General features: G+C 38.0%; 1 protein-coding gene across 1 annotated transcript in view; it reads left to right on the top strand.

Annotated features, from left to right (window-relative positions):
• Positions 1–21,460, top strand: part of LOC104468288 (dedicator of cytokinesis protein 3-like) — a gene marked incomplete at its 3' end in the record, with an annotated part of 49,237 nt that overhangs the window by 12,521 nt on the left and 15,256 nt on the right. Inside the window, exons 2-6 of the mRNA XM_010082356.1 lie at positions 836–917; positions 7,313–7,373; positions 9,536–9,683; positions 15,764–15,852; positions 19,801–19,926. Of these exons, the coding sequence (XP_010080658.1) occupies positions 836–917; positions 7,313–7,373; positions 9,536–9,683; positions 15,764–15,852; positions 19,801–19,926 (506 nt within the window). The remainder of the gene's footprint in view (positions 1–835; positions 918–7,312; positions 7,374–9,535; positions 9,684–15,763; positions 15,853–19,800; positions 19,927–21,460) is intronic.

The following is a 21,460-nucleotide window of genomic DNA, read 5'->3' as shown; positions in this document are numbered from 1 at the left end:
ATATGCTGGAAAATATGTTTTAGTCAAGTAAAGGTTACTGGAGTTGATACGGTTTAAAATTAAAAGGATCTGTGATATCATGGAAATGTAACTAGAAGATTTAATGCTATGCTCTTGCTTTTTTTCTGTGAAAATGTAGAAAGAAAATTCTGGTCAATACTTCATGTGTTGTCACACACCTATTGAATAAATTACTCATACTTGTCTACTTTACTTGCATACGTAACTTCTCTGTCTTAGAAAATAGTATCAATGCCCATGGCTTACCATCCATCATGAGGTTTATTTATTTTGCAGTCTGGCTATACACACTCGTTTTGCTGGTAAAAGGACTGTTTAATTTGATTGATAGGCAGTTCTGTCAATTGAATCCTAATGTGTTTGAGTTTGTATGTTGGTTTTACAAAGAGTATATATTGAAGGGGTTTGCTTGATTTGTATTCTTGTTACTTCTAGTTTTGAGTAGATTTTAATGAACTTAGTTTTACCAAAGGCAGTGTTCGCCTCAGCAAGTGTGCCTTAGCCTTCGCCTGAAGTACTTGTAATATTTCAAATCCTCTCCTTCATATATTCACTTTATTTTAAAGTTATTGCATCATGAATATACATCAACATGATGTTTTCAAATGCAGAATACTTGCTGTTAAAAGTCCTCTATGCTATTCCATGTAATTTTATCTAGATCAGTGAGTACTGTTTCATATGCTTCGGGAATGACAAAAATCATAATACCTAGTGTGTCTTTTTTTAAAAAAAGTATCTCTCTGTATTTTTATGTTGAAGTCTATACATGAAACTCTTGTTTATCTTTTTTTTAATATTGTTTGCTTTTTAGTGAGAGGTTTATGGTGAGGTTAAACAAGAACGGAGGCCCCAGGAATCCAGAGAAGATAGATCGAATGTGTGCGCTTTTCACAGTACGTGTCTGTTCCCTTTCTTCTTCCCTTATGGTAGTATGATTGTAGATGTAGTCACCTTGAGGGGAAATAATTCAAATTTTCCTTTCCCATACACGGAGTAGACCAGAAGCTGTTTGTAAGTTTTGTTATGGTTATAACTAAATGTTATTAATATTAGAAGATGGACCTACTTCTAAATTATTTTTATGGCTAAGTAAATATTCTGAAGTATTTCCTTTTATGTGCATTTATTCTTGCTTATAGTTTGAAATTCTGAATATTTTCATTGCATGTACTGTGCTCTTAGGTAACAGGGAACAGGAAAAAGCTATGTTGTCCTGAATAAAAAGCAAGGCACTTTTTTCAGAGTCGAATTTATAAAGACAACTACAACAACAAATACGTGCACACAAAAAAACCCCAGGAGATTCTCCAAGCAGATTTTTGTCATGGCCCATTCGAGAGTCCATGTAGCAGCCCCAGGTAGATGGTGCAGCAGGAAACCCCCAGATCACCAGCACAGTGTGTGTCATGGACCAGAAAGACTGGGATGTGCTGCAGAAACAGCAGCCGGGAGTTGGTTGTAATAAAGGAAACACTGTGTTTTCCTAAATTTCTGTGGTAGGTCTGTGCAAGTAGCTACCCCGTCCTGACGCAAAGTAGATATGACCCAGCTATACCAGCAGTCTTTAACCATCTGTGCCAGAAAGACAGGATAAGTAATACTCATCTGGCTTCTGCCAGATCATGTGTTAGTTGGGAGCTAAGATTTAGTTCCTTTTAATTCTTCAGGCTCACCTCTCACATAACTGCTTTCTTGTTTTATAGTTTTGGTTATACCAAAATAGTAGTTTCAAAACATTGAGGCTTTAATATCCGTTCCACACTGGTCTTAAGTTCTGTTAAAAATTGCCTCAGAATCCTGTGTCAGACCATGATTTTATCTGTCGCTTCTTCTCAGAAAGAATATGGAAATCTAGAGACACTGAAACTTAACAGCTCATCACAGAATAACTGTAAGGAATTTCAGATCCCAAGTGTGATAAACACCTTCCATCGTGACTCACCTTTAGCTAGTACACATGCTAGAAGCTCTTTGACAGGAGTATTTTTACCTTCAGTGAAGGAAAAATGATGGCAGACTGCTTTGCTGTAAGCTTTAGTTCTGGCAGTGAAATCCTCTGAGGTGAAGCAGGGCTGGACACTGAAGTAGGCATGGTTCCCAGTACCATTCCCTTCTCTCCTTTAAGAAGATAGCTGAATTTCTCCTTTTAAGGAGCAGAGAGCATATCTAGCCAGATGTGAGGATGCTGGGTTCTGACTGGATATAAGAGATGCAGGTCAATCCAAAACCAGCACTGACATTGATGCTGACATCAGCAGCAGTTCTGGTTTTGGTGCCATCAGTGAAGTGCTACCAGCTGATTAAACATCAGCAGAGGTACAGTGTCTTGGTGTTGCTGTTGGCACTGATGGCTCCACTGTTGGTAACTCAAAACAGAGTATCTTTCTCTTCTCAGGGAAAGGTCACCAGGGAGCAAGCTTCAGCACTGGTGTCTGGATCGTGCAAAAAGGTTGAATGTAGGGTTAAGAATTGCTCTAAGGATTACTCCCAAAAGGCAGCGCAGACTGGTTCCTATCAAATTTGGTGCTTTGTGGCCTCTGAGGTTCATCATTCTGAAGAAGATTTTCACTGTCAAACTTCCCCACCTACACTGATGCTGCACTGCTTAGGGTCATGCAGCAGCTCTCCTGTTTCACACTACGTTGTGAACGGTGTGAAACAGGTTTGCTCTGTAACCTGCAAACCAGTTTTTACATTATTTCAAAAATACAAGAAGAATAATGATACGCTACAGCCAGGGGCATAATGTAGTTCCAGAAGAGACCTGCTGCGTATTATGAATGGAGCCAGCCCCAAGTATTGCAGATGTGCTGCTCTATAGTACCTGTCCTTCCCAAGCTACCTTTCCGTTTAACTATACAAAAATACCAAAGCTGCCTCAGTATCTGTTCTCAGAGATGCTTAGACTTGTTGTCTGTCATGCTCTCTGCTAGAATGTATTCTCTACATAACAGGAGTTGTGATAATTGGGAAGATTTTCTGTGCAAAATACATGCACACTCCTGATACAATATTTTCCATCAATGTATTCAAAGAACTTTCCAAAGTATGGAGCAAAGGAGCAACAAATAATACATTTTTGGATAACCATTTTATCTGCAGTGATTCCATCTTATAATGATTTCTTAATTATGTAATGCTTCCAAAATAAGATAGTTCTATGATTTTCAGGTTTGTTCCCAAGTTTATCTTAGTCTTGACTTTAAATCTATTTATTTCCTCACCCTCCCCCACCTCCCCCCAGTATCTTTTTAAAACTCTAATCTTACCCAGAGGCAAGAAGCCCCATATCTTAGATAATTCAAGGTATCCCTGTCTTTTCCTGCTATCTCTGTTGCTTCTACTGGTTCAGCTGTCTCCTTGTGTAAGATATCAAAATTGCTTAGATTTTGGGTTTGGATCTGCTGTCATATCATACCAAAGGTGAGAAATGGCTTCCTCTGGAGATTATAGCTCGCTCAAGCAAACCTCAGCCTATGCATGCTTTAGAAACATTCCTGTGTCTGAATTCTAATGTAACCACACAGTATAAGCTTGCTATTTTTGTTAAATTCCTTACTTACCGTGACCTACAAGGTTGGCAACTGAATTTGGTAAAGCTGTTTAAATAACTAATTTTAGTGGTAGTCAGGTATCCTTGATTGCACTGGTTTGGGGGGGTGGTGGTTGGACCTTTATATAGAAGCCAGCAGCATAAAGAACTAACCATTATTATAGAGTAACTCTTCTCCATAGCCAATATGTGGGGAAAAATTTTAGGGGTGATTTTATAGAAAGCCATGCTATGACGATTATATGAAATTATTTTATCAACCAGTATCATTTAAGAAGCTCATGTGGATAAGAACACCTTTCTGGAAATTTGTTTATATTGCACACAAGCAAATACTAAATGTAGTTTGTCCTCTTCTGAGTCCTCAGTCATGTGCATGGATTCTCTGCGAAAAAAGTTGTCTGAAGAATTCCTCACAGACATTGGGGTTTTGGATTGTTTGGTCCATATCATAGTAAGAATTTCTCCCCTGTAAAAAGCCTCTGCTGTACAAAATGAAATACAAGCCCATCTGGGCCCACATTTTTTGTCTTTTGACTGTAACACAGTGTATCTTTTGTGAAATTGAAAAGCAACTAAAGTGTGAACCCATCAATATGTGCATGCCCTTACCATTTTCTGATATTTTGACAGCTGCCCTTTGAAAAAAATAGTTCTGTAAATTGCTGTTAATTAGAACGGGTAATCTGATAGTATAATAAAATTCTCCCTGTCAAATCACAGATATTTTCAAAAATTTATTACTCTCTAGAGTATTAAGTACTACCTCGAAGTTTTTTGGCTTTGTGAAATGTGTTGTCAGGCACTACTGAGATTAAACTATGTCACATCCTATCATGGAACTTCAGTTTCTCCGAGACATGCAAGATAAAGCCTACCATATGCTCCTCTGGAGTGTTAGGTGATGAAGAAAGCCTAGAAAGTATGTTCCCTTATTCATGCAGCAGCAAAATAAGACTTGAAGAGAAAACACTAAGAAAGTTTTATGTAGCTTAATTCTTTGGCTTCATAGAGCCGTGGTCTGCTAGCTGGTAAGCATACCAAACAGCGTGTTCACAGCCCTCTGCATGTGCTGCCCAGGGAAATGCAGTGCTCCTTTTCAACGGAGTAAGTAGATACAGCCATGAAATTATGACTTGCCTGCAGTAATTTAGCAATATAACGCTATTTGAAAGGGGCTGAAACTTCTCTTTAGAATAAATTCCCTTTATGCCTAGTTCTCAGTCACTGTGCCCAGGTTTTATTGTGCTATATGTCACTGTAGTCTGAAGGTCAGTGTTTATGTACATTGCCATCATAGTATCACTTGCTGAGATTTGTTTTCTCAAGTCACACGGGAAGATAATTTGCTGTGTGACTTAAAGTTCATGTTTTAGTTTCCAGCAATTTTTAGTTCACTTAAGTTGGTTCGAACTGGGAATGATAGAACTTAGATGTCCACAGTTTAAAATTTCCCTCCTCCCATATAAAAAATTGCATTATTTCCTTTTGCAGTGGTTTCAGTACCACTTACTTGTGTTTTTTAAAGAAGAAAAAGACAAGATTCTATCAGAATATGTTCCTGAGATTTTTTTCAATTGGTTATTGCATTGTATTTCCAGAAAATGTAGTATTAGAAGGCCAAGCTACATTTGTGAATAAACAAATCCAGCAGGGGTGTTCTGCCCGCACAAGTACCTTTTAGAAGTGGCTGTTACTGCTGGGATGGATATCTTTTATTGTGTTGAAAAAAGTGAAGGAACATGAACACATAGCTATCATCTCAAGTTGTTTGTAAAGTCATATATAAAGCCCTAGGGCTGTTTTTAAAAAGCATCATGTTGAAAACATTTTGTACAAACAAAAAAATAAAAGTTTTAGAATGACATGAGATGATGTCTGCTTCAGTGTGAGGGGAAGAGTGACGTGAACAACAGTAACTGAGCTTAAAAACCTTCTTTTTGGATGGTTCTCTTACGCATTCTTAGGAAGAATACGTTAGTCATTTTATGTTTCCCATTGTTGCTCTCCTTTTTGTTCGGGAGCAATGCCCTTTATGTTTGGGGAGAATTTGGAGGCTGTATGGCGTAAGTCAGCACATAACAATAAGATGATAGCACTTAGTAGCGTGGAGAGAGACAAGGAGAGGCAGCAGCTGTTGCTGTGGAGCACAAGGAGCCTTTTTACCTCAGAGCCTAAAACATGAATGAATATTCTCACAATGCATGTTATCTGCTTAAAATCTTCTTGTCTTGGAGGTTAGTAACATAAGGAAAATGTGTTGAACAACCCAAATGTTTCTTCAATCCTTCCTCTAAAGGAAAGGGAGGCATGTCTTAGAAGCTGATCTCAGTTTATAATGTTATCAGAAAAAAAACACAACATGCCAAGGAAACTGGAATTAAGACACCTTCTAACATGCGAATGCAAAATGCCGCAGTAATGAATTATTAACAAGTACTCTATGTGTATTTTCCTAATTTATAATCTTTAATAATAAAGATTTGATGGGGTCAGTAGTACTTTTTTGTCTTCATTAGCCTCAGTTTTCCTTTTTACTCTTCTATATGTTCTCCTTTTCCCATTTTTTGGCTTTTGGTCAAGCTCGCTTTTTAAAAGTTTTGACCTGCTATTTTGTGACATGGAATTTCAGAGTTTCATCCATGTATATAATTGCTTGCTATAAAAAGAACTTTTGAGAGATCTTAAGGTCCTGTGTTTTGCTAAACAATTACGTCATCTTAAAACTGAGTTTATTTCTTAGTTTTTCCAATACCCTATCACTGTTTCGAACATACTAAATACAAGAGTGACCATCTACCCTACTGAAACTGTTAGAATGTTTTTAGCCAAAGGTGGCCCTTTCCGACGACCATACTCCCCAGATAATCCCTTGGCGTGATTCAGCAGTGAGAATGGGGCAGAGAGCATTTCCCGCCAGCAGCTTTCGTGCAGCCTGCCCTGCTTTTGGACTTTTAAGAAGGTTAGCTAGGAACCAGCTGCCCGTGGCTCCCATCAGCTCATACAGAAAGAGCCTGAAGGTTCTGTGCGTGGTTGAGACATTGCCTTGCTGCTTTCGTAACATGATGAACATATATGAAACAGGATTACAGCTGAACATTCAAAAGCATTAAAACAAACCATATCTCTGAGTCTCTTGTCGTCTTTTCTCTTCAGATTTTGGCTTGTTCTGGGGAATTGCGCCTATCCAGACATAAAACAACACCTAAATGTTTTATCTAAATTCTGACAGTCATGCTACAGATTTTTTATGGAGCCATCCTGTGAGACTAGGACTCCATGATGAGAAGTCAAAAGCCAGAAAAGGAAAGCAGAAGCAAAGGAACAGGGTTAGGGACAGGTCAGGGACCTGTATGTAGTCAGGGGTTGGGGTGAAGGAAGCCAGAATGGGGTTTAAATTTACTTTGTAAATGTAATACAGTCTAATAATGTGTTTGAATTAAGGATTAAATGAACATTTTAAATGTTAGCTAGAATTTTGATACAGCATCACTAGTTAGTGGAGTCAGACTCTTTCTTTTCCTTCTAAAGGACATTCCAACCAAATATAATCCTATTTTTCTCACTGTGAATTAGAAATAATAATACCTTCTCTTGTTTAACGATACAGGAGCTAAATGAATGAAGAGTAATACTGTGTAGTCCTTATTATTGTTCATGGGAGTTTTGCAGGCACTTATTTTGGAAGTGGAATGTGTTCCTTTTTTAATGTAAATTTTTTCCCCAATCTTGTAGGATCTCAGCAGTAAGGACATGAAGAGAGATTTGTACATAGTTGCCCATGTAATTCGAATAGGTACAGTATGATTTCTTACTTACAGTATATACAATTAATAACATTTTTACAGTATTTTAAATGTGTGTTTTACTTAGCTGACATTATAATGATTTAACCAGTTAGAAAACTATGTTATAGACTATGTCTGTCTGCTGAGATTAATATTCAGACTATATGTAGCTAAGTGTTAAAAGATTACTGCTGACTGTTTAACAGTGATTTATTTTTTTTCTCAGCCTGAAACAAAATATTTGATTAAACACCACATTTGGGGGAAGAGGGAAGAACTAAAAAGGCTTTGTGTTTAATGTCCCAAATTTTCAATTGAGGTCTTTTTACTGATGATGCACAGCTAGCTTACAGGGCAGGACATCAGCATACCTGGCCATTCACATCTAGTAAGTCAAAGACTGTTAGACAAATACATGTATTCCACTGCAGGAGTCCGCAGTGCTTCCAAGAACCCACATTCAGGTTTGGGGAGATGCCTGTGAACCACAAGAGCACCTGTCAGGTGTTTTTTCTGCCTGCTGATCCCAAAAAAGAGCATTAGAGCAGTACCTGCCTGCTGGAAGCCTGTCAAGCTTGCAGCCCAACACTTAGCAGCGTACACGTGCTTCTTTTCAGGTTCTCTTGACTCCTCCCATAGAGCTATGCAAAGGAGAGATCTGGATGTGTAGTACCTAGACCTTACCCAAGCCCTTCCTTGCTAATCATTTGACTAGTCACTCTTTATAGAGGGGGTTTCTTTGACTATTTGTGGGCCAGGCTAGGCTTCATTTACTTTTTTTGAGATTTGCAGTATCAAGAATGAATAGTGTTTTAAGATTGAAGTTGAATTTAGGATGCATCTTACATGGTATAGTACAGTGCTCGCAGTAGTTCATGGACAGATAGATGAATTTTTTAGCCCAGTGGTGTGTTTAAGTGAAGTGACTGTATGACTTCTGGTGTGTGAATCGAATTGCAAGAATCTCTTAGATGAAAGGTGTTGGACAGAAGAAAGGTCTAATTAAAAAGGATATAATTAGTTAGTTACAGGGAGTTAAATGGGTCTAAACTATGAGTGTGTGTACTTTAATGAGCAATTAGCAACTAAATATTTTACCTGTGTGAAGTATAATTTATTTCAAATATTTAGTACTTAAACGTTAACAACATATAATAGGAATAACAGTCAGTCTCTTCAGTTGTTTTATTCTAAACAACTCAGTAGTGCACTGTCTGTCATGTATTTCAGTTAACTGAAAAGTGACTGGGTAGTGTTTGCAATGAGAGGGTGTGTCACCCTATTTCCAGCCCAGTCACTACTGGCATCCATTACCAGCCACAGATACCTTTTGTGAAGTACAGAAGGTCTAGACAGTTTAGTGAAACCATAGCTTTGTTGTGTTGTCCTGTGAATGACAAAGTCACAAATGTGTCAGAAGGATTAGTTTTTCCTTCTCTGACCTCTGTATCACTTGAAATGGTAAATGAAGCTTGTAGAAAGATATGCTGTAGTTCAAGCTCAGATTCTTAACCTTGATGCAAGAAGTGCTGGGCAAATTATTATGTGTAATGTTACAAGTTGGCTTAGATTATTAGTAATTTTTCTGGTTTTGGCATTTTTTACTCTATTAAAAAACTGCTTTAGCAATAGGAAGTTAATCATTGAGCAGCTTCATACCTCAGAGTTCTCCTTTATGTGCTCCAAGACAAACATGATAAATGACACAATATATAACACATTCCCTTAAAGCAATTGTATAAAGTGAAAAATTGTGTGAATACGGGATTATAATAGAAGGGCCATCTATGTAGGTGCAAAGACGTGAGTGCAAGCTGTATTCTTGGCTCATTCAAGGGATGATTTGTAGTCAACCCAGCTGGATGCAAATATGTGTCATGGGGCTGCAAATCAAAGACAGCCAGACATGACGCTGCTCACTTTGCCCTTGAGTGTGCTGTAGCTACATGAGGTGACGTGCCTTAATCAAAGTAGCCCAGTGGGTCAGGTAGGTTCAAGTGGACCTCTGGATTTTCTTCTTTAAGAAGAAAAAAGAGTGAGAGGTATAGGAAAGACCATAAGCTGTAGTTGAAACTTGTTGTAGGTATGCATACTCAGAGGGATAGTAGAACAGAATAGATGGAATGGCTGCATGTGAATCTCTAATGTTTTCGATTTCTGTTAATTTTAGGTCGCATGTTGCTAAATGATTCAAAAAAAGGGCCCCCTCATTTACACTATCGTCGCCCCTATGGCTGTGCAGTATTGAGCATCATGGATGTACTTCAATCAATCTCTGAAATAAAGGAAGAGAAGGATTTTGTGCTCAAAGTTTACACGTGAGTAACTCCTAGAAGGAAAAGAATTAGGAAAAACACTTTGTATATGTTGGGTGATGAGATACAGAAGAGATATTAAATATCGAGGTGCAATAAACTGCATTTGCTGCTTTATCTTCCCCACAAGGTAAGCTAGTGCTATTGGAACTGGTTTTTCTTCCTTTGTTGTTCCAGAAGCTCATAGAAACTAATGAATATTATCACAGATGTTTCAGGTATGTGAAATGCTTCAGAGGCTATTGAATATTGCCCAAATCTATGTGACATGCAAAGCTGCACTTTTAATGATGTGATTTATTTAAAATCTGCCAAGCTCAAAACCGAAGAACTATGCTGTATTTCTCCTGATGAAGGGAATAGTTACTCGTGCCCTATCTCCTATTTCTTACCAGTAGTGGTGACCAGCAAAAGAAGTAGAAAACAACTGAAGCCAACAGAGTGTGACCGAAACACTCAAAATTAGTCTTTTGAGCAAGAATCTATCTTCAGTTATTTGTGATTTTGAACTCTGAACTACCAAATTCTTCTTATGAAATGTGGTCTCTCAGTCATAATAAAGAGGCCACAGACAAGCTGTCCAGAGTCTGCAGGATTTAGAACTCTTGTCAGTGAGGATAAATACTGGCAAGATCTGCTTTGCAGATGGGCTGAGATACAGCTGACATTACTTTGTGGTCTGTGACCACTATTCCGAGTAATAAGATAATTTGGGGGAGGGGGGTTATAGAACTTTGTTATTCTTTGAGAAGTGCATTCAGCAGCAGAGAGTCTGACATTCAAGAGAAACTATAAATGAAAAAATGTCTTTCACTGTTCACTGAAAGATTCTTGGATATCTCTTCATGCATTAGAAATCTCTAAGTCCAAAGAAAAGCCTCTCAGAGTCAGCTCTTCCATTCTTCTTTTGCCAACAGTTATGAAAACTGTAGCAAAAATGTCAAGTTATAAAGAAATAAATGGTCTTCTTTCTTCTCTTTGTCTAGAATCAGGATAACCTTGGCATTTTGTCACCATTCAGTTTCAGCTTATCTCAAAAAAAAAAGTTCTGGTCACATAGTTCATGTTAATATTGGCCTTGTAGATACAGTGTTAATATATTGCAACTGCAACATTTTTAATGTTTACAGTGATGCAACATTCTGAATATCAGATTTCTGTTTTGATGCCTTTTAAATGCATCTTTAGCTTCTTATTCACTGAAAAATAGGAGAGAAAAAAACCTGTAAAATACTGGACTTCTCCATTTGTCAGCAACAAATAAAGTCATGCAGCCAGTTAGAGCAGTCCAAAGTCCTAGTACTATGATGAAAAAAATCACAGGATAGAGAGCTTCCCTTTTCTTCCTCTTAATCTGAAGTGTTTTATTAGTGTGGATTCCCTTCACAGCACCCAGCATACCAGCTGTATCTGCCTAAATGCATAAGCAGGTTTGTACCAGCCGTTGTTCTTTATCTCTGCTTCCTCACACCCACAACACCGACACGCAGCCATTTCTGCCTTCCCAGAGAGAACATAGAGCCCAGAACAGAATTCACCTCTGTAATCAGATGCTTGTAGTGTTTTATCACTCTCATCATTCACTTGAGTTGTTATGTCTTGTGTATCATTATGCTATGCTACTGCTGTTCCCAGTGTTCTCTGTAAACCTCCAACAAAAATCTTCAGAAAGGAAAATGGAAATATCTAAAGGGCACCAGCTTATCCCTTTTGTAGCTTTAATAGCTGTTGGTCTTCCACAACGGAATGTTTTCACAGGTTTATCCGCTCGCATCTTCTCTTTGCACATTCTTTTAGCTAACCTACCTTTTTTTGCTTTCTAAATTAAACCTGAAATGACAGATTCTTGTCCTTTTTAAGTTTAAAATTGGATATGAATGCCTAAACAACGCTGAGCTGATTTTCTTACCTGCTGCTCTCATTTTGATTATTATTAAAAGGCCTGAGGCCAACCCAGAAACATCATAAAGATGAAATAAGGAGGGAGGTGTATATATATTTGTAAAGGAGCAGTAAAAACCATTCTTTTTGTAGCTATCTCAGTAAAGCTAAAACTTACATCTGCCACAAATGAGGCAGTCAGCATACAGCCAGAAAAGCCTTTTCATGGGAGAAGCTGTAAAAAAAATGAGTGATTGAAAACTTAACAAAGGCTGAAACAAATAGATGGTGTTTCAATGGAGACTTCTGATGGATTCACGGGAGAGAATCCTTATATATACGTGTAAGAAAAATCAATTTACTTCACCAGTCTTTCTCAGCGTGCCTTATTATTGTTAAAGATTTGTGTCTGAAAAATACTTCTTTCTCACAATCCAGATTTTCCTGTTTGTTAATCCTGCAGTCATGTTCTAATCTTACTAAGAGGATATCGTACCACAGCTCTAGCTATAAGCTCATTATGTAAAAGCATGAAGGTTTACTTTTATAATTCTTTTTAATAACGTACATGTAAAATATTTGAAAAAGTGAGATGGACACTAAAATCTCAATCCTTTTTTTTTCTGAGATCACTTGGTTTCATATTCTTATATGAATTTTTACATTTATTGGAGCCTTTTGCTTATTACACATTACTCTCTGTGTCAATCTTTCCGTTCCCCTAAAAACTTCACGTATGTCTTTTTCGGGTTTTTTTTTTGTCCTATTTCTCTCGGTTCTTTTTTTTTTTTTTCCTCATTCTCCAGCACTAGCTCTTGTTATTCCTCCTTCTTAATGTGGTATATTGCCTGAATGCCTTTCCCTTTTGATACTCAGTTGTTGCTATTTGCCCAGCTGGACAAGCGTGTACGTTGCATTTCTGTCCCCATCTGTTTGACATCAGGGTCTGATGTAGTGTGGCAAACATTCCAAGTGGTGAATTTACTGTAGAACCAGCAAAACTGAAAAGGTGATGGATAGCTCATGAGAAAATTCTTATTTAAACTAGAAATATCTTTTGTAATATATTTGGTATTTAGACAAGTAGAACATTAACACAATAAAATGCATTACAGGCAAATATTTCCAGGCCAGCATTTGAAACTTGAGAGAATATTCTTCTTCTTTGTGTTGAGGAAATGTAAAGTGCAGCTTATGTTGGTAGTTGGTACGAAACTAGCTGTAAGCTATCTTTACAGGCCACTGATTTTGGGATAACTTTGCTCTGGGTTAGTTTGCAGGCATAAGTCATTGGAGGCTGAAATCTATTTTAGCTTGCCCTCAAGAGGCTGGTACAGCAGCTAAGAAGTTACAAGAGGTTGGAAATTTTCTGTAGTCTCAGCTGTAAGGATGGAGGATGGTATAGAATTTGTCCTAAAGGTTATCTCTCTGCTTTAAGGAGAATATTATTTACAGTAGGATAAATGACTTTTAATGTCTTGACAAGACAGGAGAAGTAAACAGTGTGAAGTTAATTGTTATTTTTTCCTGACAAGTAAGCTGAATATTGGTTGAAGTTCTGAGCTTGCACAGAACACCGCAATTACTGAAGGGGGTCTCGTACTGCCCATTAATGCCTCAGCTTTGTTGTGTTTTGGTTTTGAGAGGTTGTTTTGGGGAGTGCAAATGTAGTCAATTTGCCGTACTGTTAAGTTCTGGAAGGTCACTTCAGTGCTGACCTGTCTGGAGTTACTGTGTGGCTATCTGAGCTCTCCTCCCAGAAAGGATATCTTAGTTACAGAAGGGATGGAGCAGAGCAACCAGAATGTGTAACGGCAGGGAGTCTTTTCTTTATGAGAGAGATTGAGAAGGTGGGGAGCTTCAGTTTAAAGAGAAGTGGCAGTGGGAAGGGATATGACCAAGACTTCCAAAATCATGGTGGAGGGTCAACTGTTGTTCATGGAATACAACAGTACAAGAGTTAGGGATGCTCAGTGAAATTGGTAGGAGAAGACATTAAAAAGATGGAAGAAAGTACTCCTTTAGAAAACAGGTAGTGATCTTCTGGGTTGTACTGCCACGGGATGTTGTCAAGACAAGCGGTATTAGGAGGTCCAAAGGGGATTAGTCAGGTTTCTGAAGAACAGGTCCGTAAACAGGAATAGTAACAGGGATGTACACTCTAACATCCAGCAACCTGGATGAGCATGACTGCTTCTTTACCCTGCCCAAGTACTATCTTTTATTGCCAATATGAGAAGCTTTTTTTTTATGTTCGTAGATTCTTAGCAATCAGCTGAGATGTCTGATACCTAAACCCACTGCAGTGAAAGGAGGAATGTTGAGACAGGTGGAGCTGAGATTTCAGGTGGGATAATCCCAATCTAACTGCACCAGATGACGAGGGAACACAGGAACACGGCCTGATCAGCGTTTTAATTGACTGAATACTTTTGGATAGCACACTGGGAGGAAGTAATCTTAATGGTTTTTCTCCATGTTGCCTTTTTTAATGCCTGTACTTCAGGTTTAATTTATTCCAAGTTTTTTATGTCCCTTTTGCTTTCATAGTAGTCAACATTTGTGTGGGGTGTCAGTAAGTGTGCCATAACAGGGTTTGTGGGTTATCTCATTATTCTTGGCAGTATATGGTTTTGTAATACTGAAGCTGTAGAAAATTACCAGCTACTACTTGTTCTAGATAGCCTTAATGCCTTTTGCCGTGCTATTCTTCCGTTACATAATGCAGCAGACAACGAAATCCCAGTCTTCACAGTAGATGGTTTGTATCGTACCGTGATTTTGCCAACATGTACTCTTGGGAGGAAACAAAAGGGGGGAAAAATGCTAATATGCTTGGGAGAAGCTTTTGTAAAGTGACTTATTTCTCAAGACTCCTGTCTTGTTAGGAGCTGAAGGCTTATAGTTTGGTTTGGTTTGGGGTTTTTGTTGTTTGGTGTTTGTTTGTTGGTTTTTTTTTACTTTTAAGAGTCAACAGAAAATGAGTTTAATTATTTAATCCAATTGCACTTCAAGAGAAGTAAGATCCACTATTGCTGCTGATTTAAAAATTGCTGACTTCATGGGGCATCTTTAAATTTTGCCGTTGTCATTTAAATAAAAGGCAATTGAATTTGAAAGGCAATTAGACTTGATCAACATACAGGTTTTCCTTTTGTCAGTCTTGTTTGATGTTGGTTTTTTTGTTTTTGTTTTTGTTTTTTCATTTTTAACCAGTAGCACCGTTTGTGGTAAAGGTTCCATTTTTGTTTTTCAATCAGCTTATTATACTGGTAAAATTGTCATTTTAATTGTGTTTACACTAGTGTGAAGTACTTCGTAACATTTACAGTGTGTCCCTTCATTATGTCATAATGAGCTGTATAGCACTGGTGGCACTCTTCCTGCGATGATTCCCTTCAAGCTTAATGAGTTCGGGGAGTTGTGTGTTACTGAAACTGATATTAACAACTGATTTTCTCCTGGTGAAAAAAACATTGAGTGGAAATCCAAGAAAACTGTTGACAGGTAATTATATTGTAGTTTCTGTCCTAGAAATTTATTGAGGATTTACAGATGATAATGTAACTGAAAATGCAATATAACAGTGTTTAAAAATGTTTATTAAAATTACATATGGATGAATAAACAATTGTGAAATGCTCCTTCAGAAGATGATAGAAATACAGAAGCATACTTGTCCTACAGTTTTGGTAGGAGGGGAAGGGAGCTGGACCATGGTTCAAGGTGTTCTGTAAAATATGTGGGTAAACAAAAGCCTTGTTGAAAATGTCTGAGATACTAAAAAGCAGGGCTTTGTTTAGTCTTTCAAATTTCACTTTTTATTTCTTGGTTATAACTTTATTTTGTATTAAGCACAAAAGGGTAATATATGGCAACAGTTAATTTCAGCTTAAAATTAATTTTCTGTGTGCACAGAATTCAGCTAAAGATGTCCAGAGCTTGCTTTGTTCTGTCATAAAGTGAAGAATGAAACAATGCCTTTGATGACAGAAGAGTCTCCACAGACCTGAAAGTGTCCGTAAAGAGGAAATAACTATTAGGGAATGTTTTCTTCCACTTTAAAAACAAGAGTTACGTGGGATTTCTCTCATTCATCAAAACCCTGCAACCTTTCGTGTTATCTCTACAGCAGAGTTGACTTTCCTGTCCTAAGATTCAGCAGAAAGCTTTTTACTTGAATTAGTGTTCTTTTATTTTAGGTGTAACAACGAAAATGAGTGGTGCCAGATCCATGAAAATATTATTCGCAAGTCCAGCACCAAATACACAGCACCCAGCTCAAACTATGGTAAATATTTACTTGTACATTTTTGTCATTATAACAGCTGAATATTTCCTTTAGGAAACTGCTAGTTAATAGCAGAGAAATTAAGTGGGATGTGAGATTATGCATAACTGAATTTCTCTACTTGTGATGATTTGAAAGTTTAGCTAAAATTCATTCGCGTTCAGTTTACAGGTGGAAATCTGTATTGCATCTGCCAATTTAACCAAGAAATAAAAAACCCCCCTGATATCTTTCCTTCTCAGATATGGTGGACAATAATATTAATTCAGCATGCCAGATTTCCTTCATCATTATCTCTCTGTGGTGCTATTTTATCTCAAGTGAGGTCAGCAGTGGAGAGAGCTAGTGGCCTGCTATAGTATTAGCTTCCTCTGTGGTTCTTCATTTCTTGGCTGTCACAGTTGCTGCATGTATCTGTGCGTGTGAAAACTGCTAGCCCATGGGTGGACACAGCATCAGCAGCAATCAGCATTGGCAGAACTCCTTTGAAAGTTTGGGTTTGGGTTTGTTATGTTTTTTTTGTCACACTGCCTTAAGTTACTGTGACCTGACTTGGCTGCTCAGGAAATGAAGAATTTAAATTTTATTCATTAGAATTTCCCTGAGTAAAACTGGCTTCCTTTTCATCCTGTGTTCCCGTGAAAATTCCAGGTACAACACATACCTAAGGCTTGCTCTCCTGAGGATGCCATGCATTTTTGTCAACAGGAGCAGAGCCAGAGGTTAGATTTGTCCAACATATTGTCTGACTGTTCAGAAAAATCTGACTGTCCAGAAAATAAGCAGTGTTTTCGTACCTACAAGTTAATTATCGAGAAGACTCTCTGTGGTGGTTTCACTACTAAATGTTTCATTACATAGTTGAGGAGAGTAACTGTCTTGGCTGAGTTTTTGCCACCTTTCAAATCCGTTTTTATTTTCCTAGTTAATGACAGATAAAAATGGATAGTAAATCTTGTCCTATCGTGTTACCTCGTTTAATGATTTCTGTAGTTTGCTGATTGAGAGAGATCCTTACTATTCCGTTCCAAATGAACCAGCTGATAGGATGTAGTTCTGCTTTGTTACAGCTGGTTTTGCATTCACTACCGAGTGCCTGATTCATAGGCGTACTGATGTCCAAGTACCGATATTGTCTTAATTTCACTTGTTTGCATATTGGGGTACTGTAGTGGAATACGCAGTTCACACTCCCATAGAAGATAATAAGCACAACAATAATCAAATCAAACAGTTCTCAGGTTTGAAATTTTGTTATATGCAAAGCTGGTCTCCTTCCCTGCTGTTCATGTTGTTGCAGTTAAGGTCATCTTCCACTTACCATTAAAACATTTTCCTGAATTGTATTTGCCTTTGAAACCTTGGACTGTTTGCATTTATTTCCAATGTCAGGTGGAAACTTTCTTTTCCAAGCGTGAGCTTTTTTGAAGAGCAGAAGGAAAGGGAGAAAGAGAGCTTTTTACCTTGCCTTTGGCTTTTTAAAATAATTACTTCAAACATTTCATTAAGATCTAGTGCATCTCTGGAATAGGAGGTAGAAAGTTGGCAGAGGTATTGTCTTGGTGGGAGGGGCTGTATTCCAGGCTGACATGATTTAAGCTTAAGGAACACAGTTTGGACCTCTCAGATCCTGCTCCTACAGTGAGGAAATGCTCAAATCACAAGTGTGATTTTTCACTGAAGAAAAGTGCTCTGGTTGTTTCTCTCCCCACCTTCCCAGGTCTTGTGTAAAATTGGTCCTTCCAATCTGCTGCAGGGAATAGAAAAAAGAACCTGGAAGGCTTGGCTGGGTAGAAAACAAGGACTGGAGAGCAGATTTACAAAACCTCCTGGGGACAGCAAGAAGCTAGGCAGAAGTTTTTTGGGGTGAAATACGTGGGAGGGTTATCACATAAGTAATATATTTAATACCATGCTGGAAAATTACGTATTCTGTTACCTCTAGTGACTGATTTTTATAGCAAATAGCTTAATTGTAATGCTATTTGTGGTAGAAAACAAGGACTGGAGAGCAGATTTACAAAACCTCCTGGGGACAGCAAGAAGCTAGGCAGAAGTTTTTTGGGGTGAAATACGTGGGAGGGTTATCACATAAGTAATATATTTAATACCATGCTGGAAAATTACGTATTCTGTTACCTCTAGTGACTGATTTTTATAGCAAATAGCTTAATTGTGATGCTATTTGTTAAGTAAGCACTGGGGGTGTTGGGTTGGGGGAGGTCTGAACTTCTAAATTTGCTCCAGTTCTTTATGATGGAATTTTTAGAATTAATTTTCATGTGTTTATTTTTAATAGCAAAAGGGGGTATAAAATGGGGGAGGTCTGAACTTCTAAATTTGCTCCAGTTCTTTATGATGGAATTTTTAGAATTAATTTTCATTTGTTTATTTTTAATAGCAAAAGAGGTATAAAATTAACATTTTTTTTCTGTAAGTGGCAAAAATAGTCAGGACTGACTTCTAATGAGCTTGTATCCTGTGTTCTGTTAAACCTTGTGTAGTGTGCACACGGGTACTCATGTGCACAGCAGTTCAAAGGACTGGAGTTTTTCCATGGTTACAAAGCCTCTGTTTTCCCCGCAGTGCTTTGCAGCGCTCTTCTGCCTGCTCAGCTGGACAGTTGCGAGTCTGTGTTTTGGCAGGATTTGAGGACATACATGCTGACTATCCAGCTGGCTGGCTGGCCTCCCTTTTCCTTCTTTTTAAGGCTTTATGCTCTTTTTTTTCCTCCCAACTCCCAGTATTCATAAAACTTACGCAATCTTCATGTTATCTAGATATCTGCTTATTTGCCAGATTTGGCTGAAGCCAAACAATAGGCTTGAAATTATTTCAAGGGAAGAAAGCAGAAACTGGGTGAGAGGTGCATGATATTACTGGTTTCATTCCCCTGGTAACTTGTCTAACAAGACAGTGACTAAATATTATTCGCAAAGCCAATATATTAAGCTTAGGAAATAGCAAAACGTTAGGTGGCTCATGCAGGAATTGGTATATAGGGTAGTGTTTGTTTTCATCTGTGGTGTTCTAGTGAGTGAACAGAGAGGACAGAAAGAAGTATTGACTAACTATCATGGATTGAGTGAGATAAAGACTGTGGAAAATGACCACGTGAACGTAAAGTGGGTTGGCACGTGAAGCTGGTAACGTATGCTCAGCAGATGAGACTACGTTTACATGGTTGAGCTTAACCCTGGCAGTTTCTGGTATCTTAATGCTTGACTTTGTAACTTTACCAATCCGTTATGCTCACTTTTGGAGTGAAGTATACTATAAATGAAAAGCAACTAGAGTAAGCAGTTGGACTGAGATGAACTGTGTAATTATTCCTAGTCAGTATTCAGTTGTTGTACTGAACGAAGGGTGACACTGGAAGAGCTGGTTGCTGAGCTTTCTTCTTATTTTCTGAAGTCAGTTTGACCGGGTGGTACTGTTGAAACATATTGAGATACTGAAGAGAGTTTCATTGCAATCAACATTGTTGTGTTAAGTAGTTAAAGAAACAAATGGAACAGATACACTTTGAGATTTTTTTTAATGGTATTAAGTGGGATTAAAGGTGCTTTAGGGACGTTCTGCAGCATTGTGTGACAGACAGAAGTGGTGTTGCTCATACATGTGTTGTAACCTGCTGTATGTGAGGAACAGAAATAATGCAAAGTACTTCACTGTAACGTGTGACATCTCTGTGAAATTATGTATTCTGATTTTTAAAAATTGTATTTTAGTGCAGTGTTATGTTCTTAAATGATCCCTTAAAGCAGTTTTGTTTGTTCCATTTCTGTTTTAAATTACTCCAAGGAGGAAAAGAATTCTGTATTTATATATTGGTATTGAATTAACAATGCTTGGTGGAGCAAAGCATTATTTTGCCTGCATGCCTTGTATATACAGATGCCTAATTCTTATGTTTGAAAAAAATGAATGTCTTTGGGTTTTTTCCAGGACTTATAATATCTCTTCAGCTTCTTCGTGGTGACATGGAGCAGATTCGAAGGGAGAACCCCATGATATTTAACAGGGGCGTTTCCGTTACCAGGAAGCTGGGTTTTCCTGATGTTATAATGCCAGGTAAACATAATAGCTCTAATCTTAAAGTGTTCGTCATTTTTTTCCTCATACTCACCTAGACAAGCGTCACTGTGATGGGTGCTTTCTTTGAAGAAGATTAATAATAGAAGAGTTGCCTTATTTGTCAGTAAATTCCAATTCCAGATTCAGGGAGGCATGCTAAACATTTAAATCAACAAGCGTTACAGTAATAGAAGGTGTTAAATTCACATGTATAGAAGGTGATCTGGAAAGATTGATATCCCCCCCACCTCCCCTGACACTTAGATATCACTCATGTATGCTAAGCATAGAGATGTTTCTTTTAAAATGCATGGAGTTTCTTCTTCCCAATAATCCAAAGCCTGGAAAAAGAGTTTCCACTTTGCCACCTTGATTTTTGCGGTTACTATGATCCGTTTGTAGTGGCTGACAGTGCATGAGGCTGCAGATCTGCTGTGATTTTCCAGCTGGTCCATGCAATAGCTGTCTTGGCTGAAGCATTGCTGTGCTCCTTACCTTTGGAGCAGCAGCTAGAGGTGCTTCATGTTTTGGCAGTAGTTGAGGTCACCCCAGCATAACCAAAAGTTTATTTAGGGAGGAAACCGGCACACAGCCAGTCATGCAATCAATAGATATAAAACCTGGCATTATACTGTCGTGATTTTTACAGTGCATTAAGAAATGGGCTCACTAATTATGTTGCATGTATAGCATTTGAAATCCGACCTCATTGCTATGCATTATAACCAAGACCAAGGATGACTTTGCAGACATAGGAAATTTTGTGAAAGCGTAATGTGAAAAGTATCAAGATTTTATATACTTGAAAGACTGCACTGACACATCAGTATCAAAAGTAGTTGTTGTAGCCTCATTATGGAGGCTCTTCAGAACACATAATAAAAAGTAGGAAGTAGGTGGGAAGAATTTTTAGAGACTAAAGTAAAAGGATTTAGAAAAGTCTGTGTTTTATTTACTAACAGACTTGAAAATAACAGCACTAGGGCAGCAGAGGATGTGGGCTATAAAGCCAATTATAAATTTTAGTTTTTAGTGACCTTATAGCAGTTCCAGTCTTAACCCAAAGCAATCATATAGAGAAAAAATTAAACATTACATGTTGATATGCAGATGCAGACACAGCTGCTGCAAGGTGTTTTGCTGTAATTGAGATCACAGCTGGATGTGGCTGCTAGAATAGCTAGATTACAGCTAGAAAAGTCAACATCAGAAATAACATTTACTTACCTGGATAAGTGAACTGATTCCCCTTACAAGAATCACTTCATTCTCCATTTTTGTGTATAGTGCTGCCCCTCAAGTGCTTCAGACCACTGAATTTTGGTAAGCTTAAGGAATAGCTTTATGGCCTCAGCATTCCACGTAATTGTTTTTCCCTTTCTGGTCCCTAGCCTCTTTCAGCAAGCCAGCATAGGGGCCTGTCTTCCCTCCACTGCTGTTTTGGGCAATGCTTTTGTCCAGGGGTTGAACAAGCAGGTTAGCAGTTTTCATGTGAAATGTGCTCCTATCCTAAACTTCAAAAATTCTTTGT

Source organism: Pterocles gutturalis, unplaced genomic scaffold, assembly GCF_000699245.1.
Source record: "Pterocles gutturalis isolate BGI_N339 unplaced genomic scaffold, ASM69924v1 scaffold26869, whole genome shotgun sequence".
In the NCBI taxonomy this organism is placed as follows: Eukaryota; Metazoa; Chordata; class Aves; order Pterocliformes; family Pteroclidae; genus Pterocles; species Pterocles gutturalis.
Note: the sequence above shows the minus strand (reverse complement) of the source record. Positions and strands in the feature narration are given on the sequence as shown.